This window comes from Hippocampus comes, unplaced genomic scaffold (genome assembly GCF_001891065.2).
Source record: "Hippocampus comes isolate QL1 unplaced genomic scaffold, H_comes_QL1_v1.1 scaffold345, whole genome shotgun sequence".
NCBI classification, from domain to species: Eukaryota; Metazoa; Chordata; class Actinopteri; order Syngnathiformes; family Syngnathidae; genus Hippocampus; species Hippocampus comes.
Window position 1 is genome coordinate 2,084,129 of NW_017805538.1, and position 19,356 is coordinate 2,103,484.

The 19,356-nt window shown below is 43.6% G+C and overlaps 2 protein-coding genes across 8 annotated transcripts in view; both read left to right on the forward strand.

Moving 5' to 3' along the window:
• The window catches only part of LOC109520853 (protein FAM107B), a 10,921-nt gene extending 4,812 nt beyond the window's left edge, over positions 1-6,109 (forward strand). For 2 of the 5 annotated variants that reach the window (XM_019878380.1, XM_019878383.1), the window contains exons 2-5: positions 160-187; positions 1,723-1,867; positions 1,937-2,081; positions 5,634-6,109. In XM_019878380.1, coding sequence (XP_019733939.1) covers positions 160-187; positions 1,723-1,867; positions 1,937-2,081; positions 5,634-5,735 — 420 coding nt within the window. In that variant the 3' untranslated portion in view covers positions 5,736-6,109. The remainder of the gene's footprint in view (positions 1-159; positions 188-1,722; positions 1,868-1,936; positions 2,082-5,633) is intronic. The other 3 variants (XM_019878382.1, XM_019878384.1, XR_002169244.1) reach the window with 2 other exon arrangements.
• Positions 6,110-6,891: 782 nt separating this feature from the next.
• Positions 6,892-19,356, forward strand: part of inavaa (innate immunity activator a) — a 15,315-nt gene continuing 2,850 nt past the window's right edge. Inside the window, exons 1-9 of one of the 3 annotated variants that reach the window (XM_019878561.1) lie at positions 6,892-7,224; positions 7,650-7,714; positions 12,900-12,980; positions 13,064-13,197; positions 15,003-15,125; positions 16,263-16,497; positions 16,579-16,632; positions 18,386-18,551; positions 18,658-18,807. In XM_019878561.1, coding sequence (XP_019734120.1) covers positions 12,917-12,980; positions 13,064-13,197; positions 15,003-15,125; positions 16,263-16,497; positions 16,579-16,632; positions 18,386-18,551; positions 18,658-18,807 — 926 coding nt within the window. In that variant the 5' untranslated portion in view covers positions 6,892-7,224; positions 7,650-7,714; positions 12,900-12,916. The remainder of the gene's footprint in view (positions 7,225-7,649; positions 7,715-12,899; positions 12,981-13,063; positions 13,198-15,002; positions 15,126-16,262; positions 16,498-16,578; positions 16,633-18,385; positions 18,552-18,657; positions 18,808-19,356) is intronic. The other 2 variants (XM_019878560.1, XM_019878562.1) reach the window with 2 other exon arrangements.

Here is a 19,356-nt window from a genome sequence, read left to right on the forward strand (position 1 = left end):
GCGGTTGGGGTCCCCTGATTTCAACGACCCATCTAACCAGTCGGTTGGATGTTGATGGCCTGGCTAGAAAGATTAACATTTTTATGTCACATTTTGTTTCCCCATTCTCTCTCTCTCTCTCTCTCTCTCTCTCTCTCTCTCTCTCACTCTCTCTCACAGAGAGGTGGGTTTGGACATCATCAGAAAGGTACCCTGAGACACAAAAGCAAATCTAACAAATAGTAATCAAACAGCAATCTAAAAGCACTCGTCAAACACTCATGAAATATATATTTAGTGCTCCTCAAGAGGGAATTTTTAAAATGAGTCTTCTTTCTTTGCCATCAGTTGTGCACAGACTAATAACGTATGTCGAACAGGTTCAGACTGAGGCAATTCAGTGTTTCAACAGGATATATATGATGTTCGGAAAATGTGCAGGTCTCGATAAATTCATAGATAACATTCTGCATTTAAAGAAAATGTGTGGAAATAAAGTAGCCAACAACATTTTCTCAGGCGGTTTCAGATGTAGAATCCAAATATCTCAGTTTTTCTGTATGTGCTACTGTTTTTTTTTTTTGTTTCGTTTGTTTGGGTTTTTTTTCATTCTTTCTAATTTGTCTTTTTTTTAAATGTCAGAAACCCATTTTTTAAAATGAATATCACATTTTGTATTGTTTGGCATATGAAAGCTGTGTAGGGGTAGAAGAGTACTTGTATTTACTTGGCATACAATAATGAAGATTGTGGTCACTTAATTAATTGCATTACCGGTAATTCTGTTTTCAGGTGTTTCAGCTAAACGGACAGTTTCTATGCACTTCAAACATATACTTTGTAAATAATATACATCCACTAACACTAAGAAAACAAGTGCCGGTAACATTAACTACTTCCGGACAGCGTGAAGCAGAAAATCTGGAAACAAATATGCGGCAAAATGAATGGTACAGCTGTCTTCAGTGCGAAAAACAGATCTAGCAAATTTTAATGTCATTCTTGGTTTTTTTTTTGTTTGTTTGTTTTTTTGTTCTTCGTTTTTGTGGATGCAGAGCAGTGTAATCCAAATGGCCGGTGGGATGAAAACCTTGTGAACTTATAACAAGTCACCCACTGTGGTCTCTTTTTGATAAACAATTCGAATGAAGTTGTTTTTCTTAACACATTTTATTAAAATACCGTTATACTGATGTATTTTTTTCAAATGTGTTGCCACTTTATTCATGACTGACGGGGACAAAATATGAGAAATGCCTCTTGGTTGCACTGTTACCATTGACAGCCTTGAAATGTACTTTTTATCCATCCATCCATCCATTTTCTAATCCGCTTATCCTCACGAGGGTCGCGGGGCCTGCTGCAGCCTTTCTCAGCTGCCTTCGGGCAGTAGGCCGGGTACTCTCTGAACAGGCTGCCAGCCAATCGCGCGCACACTCACACTTTGGTACAATTTATCTCAATTTTATTTTTATTTCGAGGAACACAATGAACATTATTTTTTTTTTTAATTGTTTTGTCACAAGGGTTGTATCAGCTTGGTGAATTCATAGAAAACAACTGCAGAGAGTACCACAAGGCCTTAATTTGAACAAAGGCATTTTTAGAAAAATATTAATTCTATATGGCTGGTCAATGTGTGGCGATGTGCAAAATGGTCATCAAATGTCAATGTGATTTTGAAGCTGAAGAGTGTTTAAAAGCAGAATGAGGTCCATGAAGTGATACATGCATGTTTCTCAGACACGCCACTCAGCCACGCACAGACACTGAGTCTGTGCACGGTGGACGGCAGCAGTGATACTCAGCCCCGGAGAGTCAACGGCTCTTCTGTAGAGGCACCGAGCTACCAGAACTTGCACCGAGAGCTGCTGCTCAGTCACAAGCGGTACGTACGCGAGGCCAAGCTTCTCTGTTTGCTCACTTCATTTGTGCCAAGCTGTGACTCTGCCTGCAGGGGCCTTGTCCTGGAGGAGAAGCCGGAGCTGAAGCGAGTGCTGGAGCAGCGGCGACTGGTGCTGCACAGGGACCAGGAGATGGCTCAGCAGCGGCCCTCGGATCTGGAGACGGAGCTTCGCAAAAGACAGCAGAAGCTGCAAGAGGTCAGGAGCGCAAAAGAGAAAAGATAGAGATACTCCCCTTCACATGAAAAACTCTCCAAGTTCCTGCTGAAATAAGCGGTTTCGTATCACAGAATGTGAGGCACACATTGAAAAGCAAAACCGACAATCAACCTCCAAGACAGTGCCCAAAAGCTTTGTTGGACTGGACGCATGTGACGTTACATCACCTCCGCGTGGGAAGTAGGTGGTCAAGGCAAGCTCTAAGCTTGGTGCCACTTTTGCCAGACGAACAACCATCCGCGCTCACACTCACACCTAGAGACAATTTAGAGTGAACAATTGACCTGCCTCCCCTCCGTGAGCCGTGGTGGTGGTGGTGGAGGGGTTTGTGTGTCCCAATGATCCTAGGAGCTAAGTTGTCTGGGGCTTTATGCCCCTGGCAAGGTCACCCATGGCAAACAGGTCCTAGGTGAGGGACCAGACAAAGCACAGCTCAAGAACCCCTTATGATGAATAAAATAAATGGAACTCAGTTTCCTTTGCCCGGACGCGGGTCACCGGGGCCTCCCTCTGGAGCCAGGCCTGGAGGTGAAGCTGCTGCCCCCGCAACCCGACCCCGGATAAGCGGTGGAAAATGGATGGATGGATGAATTTACCTGCCACGCATGTTTTTGGAATGTGGGAGGAAACCTTAGTTTTATGTTTTACTCAACTGGTTGCTGTTTAACTTGTTTATTTGTTGTCTGTGCAAGGAAGGACGTGTATAAGCCAGCTCACTGTGCATTTTGATGACTGGATGGCATTGATGGGATACAACAAATCTGCGTGTTTACGCTGCTCTCACATTGGCAGATAGTTCATAGATATTGAGCTTTTATCCACGTTTTGAAGATTTCGTGTGGCGGTTCTCTTTTTGCCTCCATGATGCTTATTCCAGTTGTGCCACAAACAATACAGCCAAAATCTTTCTAGACATTTTGTATGAGAGCGTTTTTTTTTTTTTTTTTGGTGTCCAAAACTTTTTAAGCCTGCACTATACTTGATAGAAGTCTCAGAGGTCAAATCCATTAAATAGATTTTCATGCAATAAGCATTTGAGTCAAAGGTCCATTAGAGTCGAAATCGAACCGTGCACCTCTGCACTGTGAGGCTGACGTGCTAACCAGTCAACCACCGTGCCCCGGTCTAGTTAGTACCAAAAATTACATTACTGTATGTAAAGTGCAAAGTTGCAGGAGCATGTATTGCAGGCTGCAGAGGTAATGCACAGTGTCAACATTGAAGTGAGCAGGGTTAGAATTAAAATATTCTCCAATGCGGTTGACAGATTGTAATCTCATTTGTTTTCGGAGTCTAATGGTATGTGAGTAGAGGCTGTAGGTTTATCTTGATGTTTTGGCTTTGATGCGATTGTATTATCTGCAAGATGGGAGAAGTTTGAAAAATGTGTGTTGTGGATGTGTGCTGTGTCTGATCATGTTCTGTGCCCTCTTTGTGACACGGTTGTCACACATGTTGTGTAGGAGTGAAGGCTACGCCACAGATGTGTTGTGCAGTTTTCATGTCACGCTGGAGATTCGCCCCTGTGCTACATGGTATCGTTACCATGCCAGTGATCGAGTTGGTCAGGAATCTCTTGACTGTGTAGCTGGAAAAGTTGCTGAGTAGTTTGAGGGTGAATTCCATACTTTCTCAGCTTCCTCAACAAGTACAATCCTTTATTAGTCTTACTGATGATGTGCAGTATGTTTTGGCTTCATGTGAGGTCATCGCTGATTTGGGTGTCAAAGAGTTTGAAAGTTTTCACCCTCTCCACCTGTCTCTCTATTGAGAAGCGGTGCCGGTTGCTTTTTCCTCCGCCTTGGATCCATGATGCTATTTTTTTGTCTACAAAATTTCAAGAGAGATTATTTTAATAGCAACGGGAGACTAGTTGAGCCACTTTATTCCTGTGTAAGCTGCCACGTGAATAACTGTCTTGTCTGAAGCTACTGTAACTTGATGATTAACCAGTAGGTGAGTTTTGGACCTGGGCCTGCAGTGGGTATTTCGTGATCTAATAACGCCATAACATCACAATATGTACCTCCACCACCAAGAAAAACCCCACAATACATCCACACTGCAGAGCGTGTTACTATACTGTTCCTGAAAACATCTTTGCAGATTCACCGACGATTGTCTGTACAGTCTCACTTCCAAGCACTCTCACCTGCACCCATTGATAGGAAAGAGGCCGATGTGTGGCATGAAAGGAAAGCATTTCACGTGTTTGAGGATATTACAAAAAAAAGAAACAGTTTCTCTCTCTCTCTCTCTCTCTCTCTCTCTCTCTCTCTCTCTCTCTCTCTCTCTCTCTCTATATATATATATATATATGTATGTATGTATGTACACTTTAAATGAAGCTAAAATAAATATTATTGAATATATGGTGGCCTAACCATGACTTTGAATCACTGCATCAAGCTTGCAACCCAGTGACTTCGCCAGACTGCTGCAGTCTTCATATGAAATGCTTTTCCAGGCATTTACTGCAGTCTTTCAGTTCTCGTTTGTTTCTGGGGCTTTCTCCCTTCAGGCTCCTCTTCAGGAATTGAAATGCATTCTCTGTTGGGTTAAGGTCCAGTGATTGACTTCGCTACTGTAACAACTTTCAGTTTTTTTCCCCTGATGAAGTCCTTTGCTGTGTTGGCAATTTGTTTTGGGTCATTGTCTTACTCCGTGATAAAGCTTCTCTTGATTAGTTTGGATGTATGTTTGGGGGGTGGGGGAACAACAGTTCTGAGTTTGCTGTTGCAACACACACAGTGTCGGGTGTGCATAAGACCGAGAGAAGGATTTGCTTAATTTTAGCTGTCATTTCCTCTCTTTGTCTTTCATCATTGCGTCCATCACTTCAGTCATGCATATTAAGCACATGCTCTTGTTCTGGTTGGAGGGGAAAATGAATGAAAATGTATCAGTCCATTCATTTTTGAATTGTCGATTTTCACCGTCCGCTTCTGTTTTAGTGAGCTTGGACCATGCTATTTTTGTATAAGGTGTCAATAATATGCGCATTGCCTCAAAAGCAAAAATGCAAGTTAAAACTTGCACTTGCAGCAGAGAACTCTGACTGACCCGGTCACAGGCTGTCAATGTATTGTTGGCATGGAGACAAGTCTTGGTAAATATATAAATGTGCTGGCACAAGCAAACTTGACAAGTCTTTTTGAGGCTAAGGGAACCCAGTGGCATCCCCTGGAAAGTTAAAAAAAAGATGGCAAGAAATAGTTTCACCAATCCATGTAAAAGCATGAGGACAAATGAGTCCAAGTCAAAAGCTGATGTCCTAAACAAACGGGTGACGCTGAGTTGCAAAGCTTTTTTGGTGTATGCTGTCTAATATAGGCGGGGCATGGCGTCAAACTTTGTTTGTTTTGAGAATTTGCCATTTAAAAAAACGGTATTCCATGGATATCAATCATTCACTTTTTAAGTGTGACCGCTATGACTTCCCGGATGACTATCACTGTATGGTCTGTTTAATGTCATAGTCTTGCTGCGGTGGGAGAGTGACGAAACTGCATTGCTTTTTAATTTTTGCAGTACGAGCAGGAGGAGATAAGGCAGAGGGAGAACCAGCAGAAGATACCAGAATTTGTTCGTGTAAAGGACAATCTGAGACGCACGCAGATGTTCGAGCAGTGAAGTGCTGGCCATGCAACCGCCATCAGTGCATGTTATTCACTGGCTCTCGTCTCCAACGTGGAACCAGGAGTCATTAATGGCGGGAAACACAAAGTTCGATACAGTCCATTCAAGTATTCCTCACAGTTGTCTTTGCGTGTGCTGAGTGAATGGTTTTGATGTGCTTTTTTACTGTCAGGGTGTTATTTAACCTGAACCCAAATCAACTACTACGAAGCAGTGGAAGGGCTACACCTCTTTCATGAGATGTTTTCAGGATGTTTTGGAAAAACACTATATATATGTCTAAACAAAAGTGAAAAATTGAAAGGTTTCTGTCACAACTTTTGCTGTTCCAAGAGTGCAGTGAAAATAAAGCGTATGGCTCACAGAGACTCGCTGGTGTTTTATTGGATGCCAAGCTCGTCTCCCCGAGGACTCGTACCTCTCTTTCACATGGATATGACTCTTTGTTTAATGAGCTGATCTTTTCATTCCTTCACGGAGCCAAGGGAGAAAGCGGACCATCTGGAGGAGGCTTTTCAGGACACACAAGCCGGGGATACCCAAGGGTCCGGTTAAGGCACTGGAGACATTTGGCGAAATAAGGGAAAGCCACATCACTTATAGTGGTTCATTTCAGATGTATGTTTAAATTGTTTATTTTTATTTTTTTAACACTAGCTAATAAGGACCATGTTAATAATGGCTCAGAGTCTAAAACTATTTGTAAAACCTTGAAAACTCCCAAAGATTTTTTATCCACAGGTTTAAGGCATTATGCAGGAATTAAAGCTTGCTGCATTTATTAATGTGAACGACCTACTGTAAATCTTCTTGATCAATACTTAACAACATTATTTTGTCAAGTGTCTCAACACAACTGGACAGTAATGTGGCATCTTCAAAAATTGTGAGCAGCTGATTTAAGGATGAAAATGTATTTATAATGATTACCCAGGGCTTCATTTCAGACAATCAAATAAAATAACACACTAATACGTAGTTTATTATTACTCCCAGAGAATGAGCATTGAAGTGTATTGTTAGTCTTTTTTAAAGTCCAAACAGCTGTAGAGGAGCAAAAGCAAAGATAAAACGGTCGAAGAAGGCAGGCGTCACCTCAACTAGTCGCGTGTACAAGTCAAAAGGCTAAAGCGTGTCTCAAATCTGCAGTCAGACCGAACCATTCCGAACACAACAAGGAGGGGTGGAAGTCCTCGTGATAAGATGATTCCTGTTCCCTTTCTTTCGTAAACACAAAGGGAAGTATGTTGTTTTTCGATTGTAATTACGTCATTATATACAAGATCGTCTAAATAGTACAGTAACCGTGACCTTAATGGGCTAGTTGGACCAAACTAAAATGTACTTCCCCTTCAAATAGTAATTTAGAGTGGACTGGAACATCCTAAACGGCTCTGCTTTCACATTTGACCACCAGCTCTTTGGAGAAAGTCTCACTGCTGATGGACCGGTAATGACGGCGTGAAGAAGAAGAACGAAAACGGTAAGTCAACATTGGATTTATCTGATTATTATTAGTATTCGTACAAGAACAAGTCTAGTAGCGTTTCTGCATGTGTACGTTGTATTTCTCTAGACAGGTATCACAATAGTTTGTTTTGTTATTTCCTTAACTTAAAATGTACATGAAATCCTACTCGATTTGGAGGCATTTACTTTGTTGCACAAGTACACTACCATGTTAGTCGAAAAGAGCAAACAGACTTTAAAGCATTCTTGCGGAACGTAAATTGGTAATGCAAAAGAGCCATCAATGACTCTTAAATCACAGTGTGCACAATGGTTGAAATATGTCATTAGAGATGTCACAATTGAGTCGACAACTAATCGAATATCAAATTAATCAAGAATAGTTTTCATATTTGAGTAATTGTTTGGAGCCGTTGTTTAACTGGATGTTGTCCAAAGCCTCGAAATTAGAGCCGTTGTTTAACTGAAAGTTGTCCAAAGCCTCGGATTTCAGCCTCACAAAGGTAATTTATTCTCTTATTTCTTTACTTCTTCATGAAAGCAAACTGGTTATCTTGTTTTTTTTTTAAAGTAAGACATTTGAAAACATCTGCTTTTACTTTGGAAAACAATGACGGAAACCAAATCAGTTTCAAAAGGTTTGGTGAGGAGGCCTACAACATTAATTGCCCTCTTGTGATATTGGTTATCTTCTTTAGTTGTAAATGGCAAATAATTGCTTAAAAAAGTTTGATAACACACTTTAATACAAAATATTATTTGATTCATCGATTATAATAATCGATTGTAAAAATATTTCACAGTGACAGTCCTGCATGTTATTCATCTCTTCGGAGTCAGTTCTTCTCCTTTCTGAGGCGCTTTTCCCGTTGTGGACTATGATATGCTGTATGCTGGGTAGAGACTTTTCACATATAGTACTTTTCTTGTTGTCTTTCCTTTCCACAGCCGTAGAATTGCCAAGTTAAGTTTTGTTCGTGACTACAGACTATCCACGGGTTCAAGAAAAGCACGTTGAAGACTTTTAAGGTTGCTTTAATCAAATTCAAAATATTTCATTCACTATATGTGACCGCTTAGAGTGAGCAAAATGCGCTGATGTCCTGTCGATAGTCTTTTCCCAGATAAACGCCACTGTGAGACTTGTGACTGAAGTTGTTTGTGCCCACTGCAGCAGAGTCAACGTCACACCCCGCGTGTTGACGGACTTGCGGTGCTAAAGACAACACGTCCCGGCAGTGTCCCCAACACCCGCACACCTCCCACTCGAATTTCACCCTTGGTGAAAAGCTGCATCTACATCCTGTTGGTCCTACTGAAAGTACGACTCAATGGGATGAGTTGTCACAATCCCCTGCCTGCGCAGAACAATGGAGCATCTCTTCTCTATGTGGCCTGGTCTGCTCAGCATATGGACTGCACTCAGCTCAGGTGGTGCTGATTACCCTTTGCATTGTCTCTGCTGGTAAACAAGCCCCCGCATGACCAAGATGAGGCCATCACCAATGAGCGCTGGCTAAATTCTGACGCAATGTGGAATAGTTTCATGTGGGCCAGGGCCCACATGCAAAATTTGCAAAGGGGTTTAAAAAAAAAAAAAAACTTTTTTTCGAATTGTAACAATATAAGCTATGCCGTCTCTGAGGTGCAAACACACAATATTTTCTTCACATTGATACTTGGCGGAGCAACCCACAATAGCCACGTGGCCACTATACACACACACACTCCACTCGATTTGTTTCGGCTTCCTCCCACATTGTGTGGATACAAGGAAACTTTTGTGCCGTGCCATCCATTGTCAGAGCACATGTAATCAAGCCTCCGCATTTCTCTGGCCTGCCGCTCCCCCACGTTGATCCTCGGTTTGACTTCGGTCTTGGGCATGCTGAAAAGTCATTTGGTTTTCTTCCACCGCATCAGCATTCCGTGGAGAATTTTAATTGCCGGGTTCCCGCAGACCTCGGCTTGATTTCAGGCATCCCTCACCGTTTCCCTTCGGCGAGCTCAGGCCGGTCCAACTTGGCAATTCCGAGGCCAACCGCAGCGGTAACGAGCACGTCAGTGGCAGCATTCCAGGCGATCGTAGCTCCCAAGCCTCATGGGATAGGGTGGTAAGGGAAATCTGAGAGACAGTTCATCCCCGTTTATAATCTCACGGCATCAACACTCCCTTCCGTGTATGTAACTTTTCACGGATGGGTGTGACGGTCATCATTATCAGTCGTGCCATTTTTGGTCCAAATATCGATGTCTAGCCGGTAGGCTGCATGAATCTTTTACTAAAATCTCATATGTGCTTTGTACTAAAAATGACTTTTCTAAAAGCAAAGTTACCAACATTTATAGACAACAAATATATCACAAAATATTCAAAGCTCAATGAAACCTTGGCTTTGTCAATCAGAACTGGCCTTTCGTTAAGACCAAATCCCTCCTCATCTGATGATAGAGAAACCGTAAAAAGAAATATGCCTGCACAGTATAAACTTTACAATCATGAGCTATTAGCTAGCCCTGTTAGCTTAGATGGCAAAGCTTGCTCGCGCCACATATTGTACTGTAACTAAACCACATATTCTCATTTTATTCTAATTGTATACAATTAACTAATACCAGTTGTATGTTTTTGATAAGAGAAGTATTTTGTTTACTTTGAAATAGACAAAGCTAGTGAACTGCGGTGGATACGTTCCGGACCCATCTAAAATGGATGAAAATCGTAGCGTTGTTCAAATAAGATGAAAAAGGTGCTTGTATTAAGCTGTTTAATTGTCGCTCCTAGTTGGGTTTTTTTCTGTAAATATTTAAACACCAAATTCTCCAACCAAACCACTTCATAACTAAAGTCAATGTGGCAGAAAAACTGTGAAAATAGTTTTTCATTTCTGTGGCAAAATACTGTCTACAGTAAATAGGATATTAATAGTGTTGTAGCATTTCTTTAATTGAGAAAATAATGTTTAATGACTGCTGTGATTGGCCAGTCTGCGTTTGTGGATGAAGCTGAGCGAAAGGTCGATTGCTTGGATTCTCATTAAATACATAGATGGGTTGATTGACCAGTTGCACATTGTCTTGTTGAAGCCGAGCAAGAACGCAGATACAGCAGGAACACAATTGGGAAAAAGCCTCTCTCATTGCCCGTTATATTGTCACATCACGTTTGGCCATTTCGCTGGGTGGGTTGAACAGAGGCGGCTGTTTGAAAGGGAATAGCAGAAAGCCAGAACGGGGGCTGTGAATTTTAACACTTGTTACTCCTACTTTGTTGCGTTGAAAGCAATTGTCAGTATTTAATAGTTGCGCATTGGCAGGCATCTAATTATCCCAATGTGTGATTCCCTATTGACAGCAATTTGCCGAGCTGTGTGTGAAAAACACACTTAAATGCATGTCTGTATGGATAGAAACTGCCTAAAAGTGGCTAGTGCCTCAACAGCTTGATAAAATGTAGCAACATCTCAGCTTCAACCAAGTCCGTCCCCCCCAGCCCCTTCACCCACCCCACAACAGCCACCCACTCATTCCTAACACAACCACAGAAAGAGTTATGGGGTGCAAGTGGGTAAGTCCCACATGACTTTTCCTCCCAAACTGGATTCCCGCCTGTGTTGTCAGCACATATCGCACCCTCAGCAGGATATTGAAGCCTCTGGCTGGACACAAGGCCTTTTGTTGAACTGTTGTTTCATTGAGTCAGGCTGCCTACGCCTCATTGTGCGACCGGCTGCTTCTCAGTGCACATGAGTTGCCGCGTTGAATGGCTCGGGTTTGTATATGGAATGCACAATCATATCCTAATACGTATGCTCTGTATCTTCCTGATCCCAACAGGAAAGGCCCCGGATACCCATCTCCAAACACCGAGGAGGAAGCGTATGCCTCCATTCTTAGCTCTGCTGTTTACTTCCTTTTTTGCTGTCATGATATTATCACAAGGAGGAGGCAAGCAAAGCACATCCTCTAATCATGTTAGTTCCTGTAATGCCATCCCTTGTGATCGGGCTTTTCAAGGGCTCACTAGCAAGCATGTGAGATGCTGAATAAATGAATTGACCTAAAAGAGAGCAGGATAAAGGCCCTCTTTCCGGGAGGCTATTCTTGACGAAGTTTTCCTCTGTGTTGTGTTCTGCACAGTGGCCTGGAGTGCCGTCAGTTGTTTTTGTGGGCAGAACAAAGCTCACAGTTTTATTTGGGTCCCGTTGAAATGCTGCAACGATTTCATAATCATGAATTTTTTGAGAAAAGTCATTCAGTCAAAGATGAGCATATTCCACTCATTGTTAAGGCAGTTTCTTGCATAGTTTTAGATACTGTACATATATGATTATATGCTCAACCAGTACAACAAATCAGTATAAATGTTTTGCTGAATAACTTTTATGCGACATACCTGTATATTGTACATTTACAGTATCAACCGCGGTCATCCAAAAGTGTGCATACATCAGCGTCAGTGTGACCTTTCCTTCAGAGTGGGGTCACAAAACAACAAGCGAGTGGCCCTAAACGTGAATACTGCTCGCCTGTTTGTGAACGTGTCTCAGGCGTCTTTATTGTGACGTGATGCAGAGTGGACAAGCCCAGCATTGAGACATTCTTCCACTTCAAAGCCCCCCAGAGGGTTTTAAGGCCACTGGTTGAATAGGAGGCAGAGGGAGGGGCGAACGGGGAGAACAGGTGCAGAGCATGAGAGAAGGTGTGGTGGGGGCGGGAGTTTGGGGTCATTTCTGCAGCCATCTGCTGTCTTTTTCAGGGTCTGAAACTTTTGAAACACCCCTGCAACAGCGCCTCACGGCGACACGCTCCTTTGGCCGGCCGTGTGCCGTCGCCATGGCACCACCATGGGGATTAACCCCACACATGTGCCGAGTCAACCCGTGGGGGGTGTGCCTCTTTTGTGACGGAGCGTGGGAGGGAGGAAGACGGTGCGCAAGGCTGCCTGGATTGTTGTGTGAAAAGGCACTCTCCGCTCACTTTTGTCACATAAAGCAGCCGGGCAGCATGAATGAAGCCACGTCGTGGGGAAGAAAGAACTGGGGCATATTTCAATGTCATCTTGGAACGCCTAAAATATCACTGGTGCAAGCCAATTAGAGTTCCTTTTCAATTGGTCTTGTCTTCGATTTCTCTGGCTTCATCCCCCCATTCCAAAAATATGCATGTTAGGTTTGGTGTGAATGTCAGTGCAAATGGTTGTTTGTCTGGATTGCTAGTGACCAGACAAGAAGGATGTACCATGCTCCAAGTCAGCTGGGGTAAGGCTCAAGCTTACCCACAAGCCTCTCAAAGACAAGCGTGACTGAAATGAAGGGATGGAGTTTGTTTAAGTGAGAGCCCTGCAATTTGCCTGAAATGGCTGCTCCAAAGCAAAACACTCCACTTCCTGTTCAATTTTCATGCGTTGGGTTACGTGGACATGCACACCCAGTTTTGTGTCAACTAGTGTCAGAAGCTATTTTGTGAGTTGTGCTCTGGCATTTTGAAGACCCTGAAATCACGCACATTAGGACATGTATCCAGAAAGGTTGTTCATTAATAAATGCAGTGATTGAAGAGGGCCTTCACATCCATGCTGCTGGGGCCCGAACCGCTGACAACCTTAAGGGTCCTGCCCTACAGAGCGAGGTCTATTAGAATGACGTGGTTGCTCACTGTCAATTATGTCTCCTTACTTTATGTCAGAGAGTTCCTGAGTCAAGATGACAGCCATTGAGAGCAAAGAGGAGATCAGCGACACTGACAGCGGGATAATATTGCACTCTGGTGAGAAGCGTGCCCTTGACTTGTTCCACGACATGAAATTTGGTGTGTGTCGCTGTCTTTGATGAAGTTTGCTTGCGGGCCAGGTCCAGAAAGTCCCACGTCGCCCGTCAAGGACACAAGCCCGCACACCAGAGCCCTCAAACTCAAGCAGCAATCACTGGAGGGCCGTCTGGAGCTCTGCCTGCTGGAACTCAGGAAGCTGTGCATTCGAGAAGCCGTGAGTAATGCCTCAATCGTGATGATGCAGGCGTCGTTATCATGGGTGTTGCCCTTCCCAGACGCCATCGGGCACCTAATTCAGGATTACCTCTCACGTTCACAACTGAAAGGCGATCACGTACGCCACTGAAATACTCGATTACGACGCTATTGCTCAGCAGTAGCTCACCTCGCTAATCCCTGCCCAGCAGCCTGCAAGTAGCTTAACCGAAGCAGCAGTGGGAGAAGATTTCAGTCATGTGCATGCGATCGTTTCAGTAGTATATGAGAGAGTGTTGGACATTCTATGTGGACTTCTAAGAGGACTCATGAAGAGCTTTGTTTTACTTGGCACACTGAGAAGTTGTGAGGAAACTCTGACCCAGGCCTTTTATCTTCAATATTCGCCATTTTGTGTGAACAATAACTATCAGAAGACTGCATATTCCCAGTTGAACCGGTTTCAACTAGATTTGTGGGTGCGAATACTGTAGACGGGAAGATGCAGAGCCAGAAAAAGGTCACATCAACACAATGGTGCCAAAGAGGCCTGATGTAACAACGCCATTGTACAACATGAATCTTGAATATTAGACTAAAGTAGCAAGGCCCACTTATGGACCAGCACGGGGGCACATAAAAAAATGAACATCAGTATTCCAACTAGAAATAGTATTAAAGAATACCTTCATTCATTCATTCATTTTCCGAACCGCTTTATCCTCACGAGGGTCGCGGTGTGTGCTGGAGCCTATCCCAGCTGTCTTTGGGCACTAGGCGTGGGACACCCTGAACCGGTTGCCAGCCAATCGCAGGGCACACAGAAACGAACAACCATTCGCGCCCACACTCACACTGAGAGACAATTTGGAATGTTCAATCAGCCTGCCATGCATGTTTTTGGAATGTGGGAGGAAACCGTAGGACCTGGAGAAAACCCACGCAAGCACTGGGAGAACATGCAAACTCCACACAGGAAGGCCGGAGCTGGAATTGAACCCGGTGCCGCTGCACTGTGAAGCCGAAATGCTAACCACTCGACTACCGGGCCGCCGTTAAAGAATACATTTTATCCGAATAAGAACAAAACTGTATATTGTGATGATTAACCCAGTGTTTCCCAACCTGTATTTAGCCACAGCACCCACTTTACAATCAAAAAACCTCACTGCACACCCCCAAACGGAATTGTCCCCTTAAGTAGGAATTCTGAAATAATGACGATGGTAGTCCTTTCACTCACAAATGCCATCTGTCATTCAGCCATTTTCTTCCGCTTATCCAGGGTCGGGTCACGGCGGCAGCAGCTTTAGCAGGGAAGTCCTCACTTCCCTCTCCCCAGCCACTTCTTCCAGCTCTCTCGGGGCAACCCCAAGGCGTTCCTAGGCCAGACATAGTCTCTATTCACAAATTGATTTCTTCAAGTCTTTAGTCAATTTTTATTCTGTTGTTTGAACGGCAACAGGTTGCTACACAGGTTTATTGTACTTTCTTCCAACTTATGAGAGAGCTTTTCATTGTTTTGTCTGACGCTGTACGTCGCTCCCATAGCTTGCTCAACAAAGACATATTTGTCATTAATACATTGTAATTTTTGTTCAAAGTAAGTGAAATTGGATAATTTCCCACTGCACTCCTGATGATCTCTGTTGGCTCACGAATGTTCCACGAAGCCCTTGCTGGGAATACATTTTCAAAAGTGTGCATGTCAATATGAGTGGATTTGCCATTTACAGGAGTCACACTCCGAACCTCAATGCACTGTCATGATCACATTTGTGGTCTGTTTGAAAAAGAATTGAACTTTTTTTTTTTTCTCTGCAGGAGCTGACTGGTAAATTGCCCTCAGACTATCCTCTCATGCCTGATGAGAACACACCGCAGGTCAGGAGGAGGATCGGTGCATCCTTCAAGTTAGACGAAGGTCTAATCTATCTGGAAAAAGAGGTATGGAACATTCATGCATACATACCTTCAAGTTCATGTGCCTTGCGCTCTAGCCACACAGCTATGACAGAAACAGCTTAGCCTCGGGCTGGGGACGACCTGGCGCGCAGCTGGTCTGATTTTTAGTGCAGATCAAAAACAAAACGAGTCCATTGCAAAAGCGACTTCCAGTAATATTTAAGCAGCCTTTCACATTACCAAATGCCATGAGCCAGCATACTAAAACTGTTAAGGTTGCACTTGTCTACACCCTTAATAATTCTAGGACAAACTATTGATGTTGTACTTTCCAAAAAAGAAAAGGTCAGTGTCATGACATCAGTGACATTTTGTAGCGGTTTTGTGCGGTTGTTCAGTTTAAATTTACCATATCCATTTTGGCACATGCGTCTGGGACAAGGGATAATTTAGAATGTTCCATTAAACTGCCACACATGTTTTTGGAATATGGGAGGAAATCGGAATACTCCGAGAACATCCACGCAGGCACGGCAGAACATACAAACTCCACACAGGAAGGCCAGAGCCGGAATCGAACCCTGCACCTCTGCACTCACTGTGAGGCCAACATGCTAACCAGTCCACCACTGGGCTGCCCGCCTTGAAATATGTTCCCCCCAGTAAGTTTCTTTCCTATTAATATTCAATTTCACAGGCATAATCTAAATGGGGGAAAAAATACAGAAAAATTGAGAAAGATTTTTCTCACTTTGAATTACATAAGTATATGATCTTAATAAATTAACATTTGAAATGTTCACGAATTTAAGATCATAAAATAAGCCGTCATACTTGTTGTTGGAGTAACGTCGCACGCCCTCCAGCTCGATTTAATTTCACATGATATACTTCATGATTGCCTTCCACCGTCTTTCTTGTCATCGTAACAATGAGAGCACGTTTCAAAATATGGAAGCAGCCTGAAAATAAAGTAATCATGACCTGGTCAATAATGACAAATGAATCTCTAGAAATCAATGAAACATCTAGCCCGAGTGTGGAGTGAAACTACCATGTAATATATGAGTTAGAATTTTTGAATTGAGCAACTGAAATAAATGTCTCCACAATATTCAAACTCATTGAGATGCCCCAGTCCAGTCTATCTCCTGCTCTAACTGAGTGTCTTGGCCGTAGGACTCTGAGCTGCACGGCCTTGAGACGGAGCTGGCTCTCCAGCGACAGATCTACGAGGCGGCGCGCAAACTCTCGCTGGAGGAGAAGCTCAGCAAGCCTCAGAAGAAGAGCCGCATGCAGCAGTGCAAGCGTGAGGAGAAGAAGGTGCGTGAGCTGCAGGAGGCCCTATTCCAGTGTAGGATCAGGAGTGAGTGCAGCTCTCCATGTATCGGCGAAGCCACTGCTAAAAGCAAAGGTGAGTCAGTCTCGCTTATGCCCCCCTCAGACTAAACCCGGGACTGCACTAGCTTCAATTTGACTTTTGTTTTTAATCCAGATTTGAACATGTCTGATGACAGCTCGCTCTCTGATGTGGTGGCCCTGGATGAAGGTAATAGAAGACAAATATTTTCACCGTCGTTACTGGACTGAGATGTCCATACCTATTTGGCACACCTGGATAGCCACACGAGGTCTAATGGAGTAATTCTGCCTTCACTAAGACAAAAATGCTCAAATTCAAGTGGAACTGTCAGATCACTGCTTGACCAAAACAGTGCGACCTCAAAGCTAGACCACAATCTTTTCTATTTAATGTCATACAAATATAAACTGATATTAATGTGTTAAAAGCAACACTCTTTGAATTTAATGACTAACAAGGCATAATAAACATCTATAAACATGTATTCTTTATAAACAATAGCTGCCACACACAAGTTTAAAAGGAAATCAACCATATTTAGTCTGTCATGTAAGTCTGTCATCTTTTGTTGGCATGTGACAAACATATGACCTCGAGTTAGTCCAGTCATTGGTTAGCGCAATAAGCTAACCTAGCAATAGACAAAGCACATGGATTCAAACGCACCACATAAGTCACGGGTACAAATCAAAGTCGTTTGCACAAAAAAATCTGCTCAATAGCGACTGAGAGTCCTATCAATCCAGTGGAAATGGAAGGAAAACAGGAAGTTGAATCCTAAAAGTGGTAACAGCACAATCTTTGGCTGGTCAGTCATGCACATGACGACTGGCCATGATCTTATTTTTCAACTTCCCCTGCTAATAAATAAATAAATAAATAAACAGCGCAAACCAGCATGGTTCTGTTGTGTGTTCGTGCTGGTCTCGCTGGTATCACCAGTTTAAATTCCTTGGCATCCTTTGCTGTTTTTGTAAAAACAACAAAAAAAATTCCCCAATCAATTCCAGTTGATACGAATGACGTCACCGCGCAGGTTGTGTAGCGATGGTATTTACTGGCGTGGCTATTAACAAACATGGTCCCTCGAAAGTTTGTTTCCATTTTACAAGAAAGCATAACAGGACAACTTGCAATACTTGCAAAGTATATTATTTTGTCTCGGGGAGAAAACGGTACCAATATGCAAGAGCATAGCAAACTGTTGGGTTTGATGTCGTGGTACTTTTAAAAATGTATCTTGTTCACAGATACAATTAAGACATAAAACAAAGTACATGCTAATCAACCTGTTTCGTCTTCTTAGAAAAAAAGTATTAATAAGAGAATCAGTAAAGAATTAAATTGTTCAAAACAATCAATAATGGGATCGGATTTCCTAAAAATCATATCAATTCTCATCCCTAGCCAAGATTGGAACAGCTGAACTTTTGTTCAATGGGCAACCGGCTCTGGAAACTGAGCCACAGCCAATCAGCCGGTCAGCATATTTCTGGGGCCCTGCCAGCCGCTGATGCCAGCTGGTGACCATCTGGAATCTCGCTCGTGTCACCAGCTACCAGCAGGGCCGCAACATGTTAGTCAGTCATGTGTGACGCTCAGCTGCTCGAGTGGGTTGCGCAGTGACTGAATGTTTGAGTGTTTGATTCTTGACCGCTTTTGTTGTACTTTTGCTGCTGGTCTTGCGAGTGACACCAGCAAGACCTGTCATCTATCTTCACACTGAAACTCTAGCCAAAATTGCTTGAACATCGCCATAGTCTTGACTGTTTAAAAGACCCTCGTCCATTCTGAAAAAGCCAAAGAGAAATCCCATAATACTCATGTCAATCCAATCCTTTGATACCGTCTGAAATGAGGTTCACTGAGGCTGGTACGACATGGACAGGACATGACCCTTTCCTGAGTGCTCTCACGCCATATGCTGACTTCTGCACAGATGTGGACTCCCTCGGTCCTGCCTTTGCTCCAGTGTCCAACCTGCGGATGTCCATTGTGGAGTACGAGCGCTCTCCGATCCAGAATTCTCCCTGGAAGGAATCCAGTCTGGACCAGCCTTATCTCAAGGCTACAAAATCTCAGCCTGCTGGCAGCAGCAGCTCCAGGTGAGAGTTTTAAATTCCAGCCTCTGAAGTAATGGAGCTCCATTGCGACTCTCCCATGTCAATATTTCCAAAATGTTTCCCCTCTCATTTTGTCATCTGCGCCAAGCAGTACAATGGGAACGCAGGTCTCGGCAGACTCCAACAGAATTCCTCTCTCGCAGTTCATTAAGAATTCTGCGCTGCGGCACAGTCACTCTGCCAGTGCCCCCTCCACACCAGAGCTGCATGTGCGCCGACAATACTCCCAGTCCTTCAGGTACACGCGACAAAACATGCAAAAAAAAAAAAATGAAGAAAAGTGCACACTACTTTATAAGCGCTGTTGCTAGGTTCCAAAATGTGAAGGAAACATCTTGAGAATTTAAAGGAAGGCAGGGCACATGGAGACAAACAAACATCCGCGGTCACAATCACACCTAGGTAGTCGACTAGTGAGCACGTCGGCCTCACATTGCAGAGGTGCAGGGTTCGATTCCGGCTCCGGGCTTCCTGTGTGGAGTTTGCGTGTTCTCCCCGCGCCTGTGTGGGTTTTCTCCGGGTACTCCGGTTTCCTTCCCATATTCCAAAAACATGCATGGCAGGCTGATTAACACTCTAAATTGTCCCTACGTGTCATTGTGAGCGCGGATGGTTATTCGTCTTTGTGTGCCCTGTGATTTGCCGGCAACCAGTTGAGGGTGTCCCCTGCCTACTGCCCGAAGACAGCTGGGATGGGCTGCAGCACGCCCGCGACCCATGTGAAGAAAGTGTGTGTGTGTGTGTGTGTGTGTGTGTGTGTGTGTGTGTGTGTGTGTGTGTGTGTGTG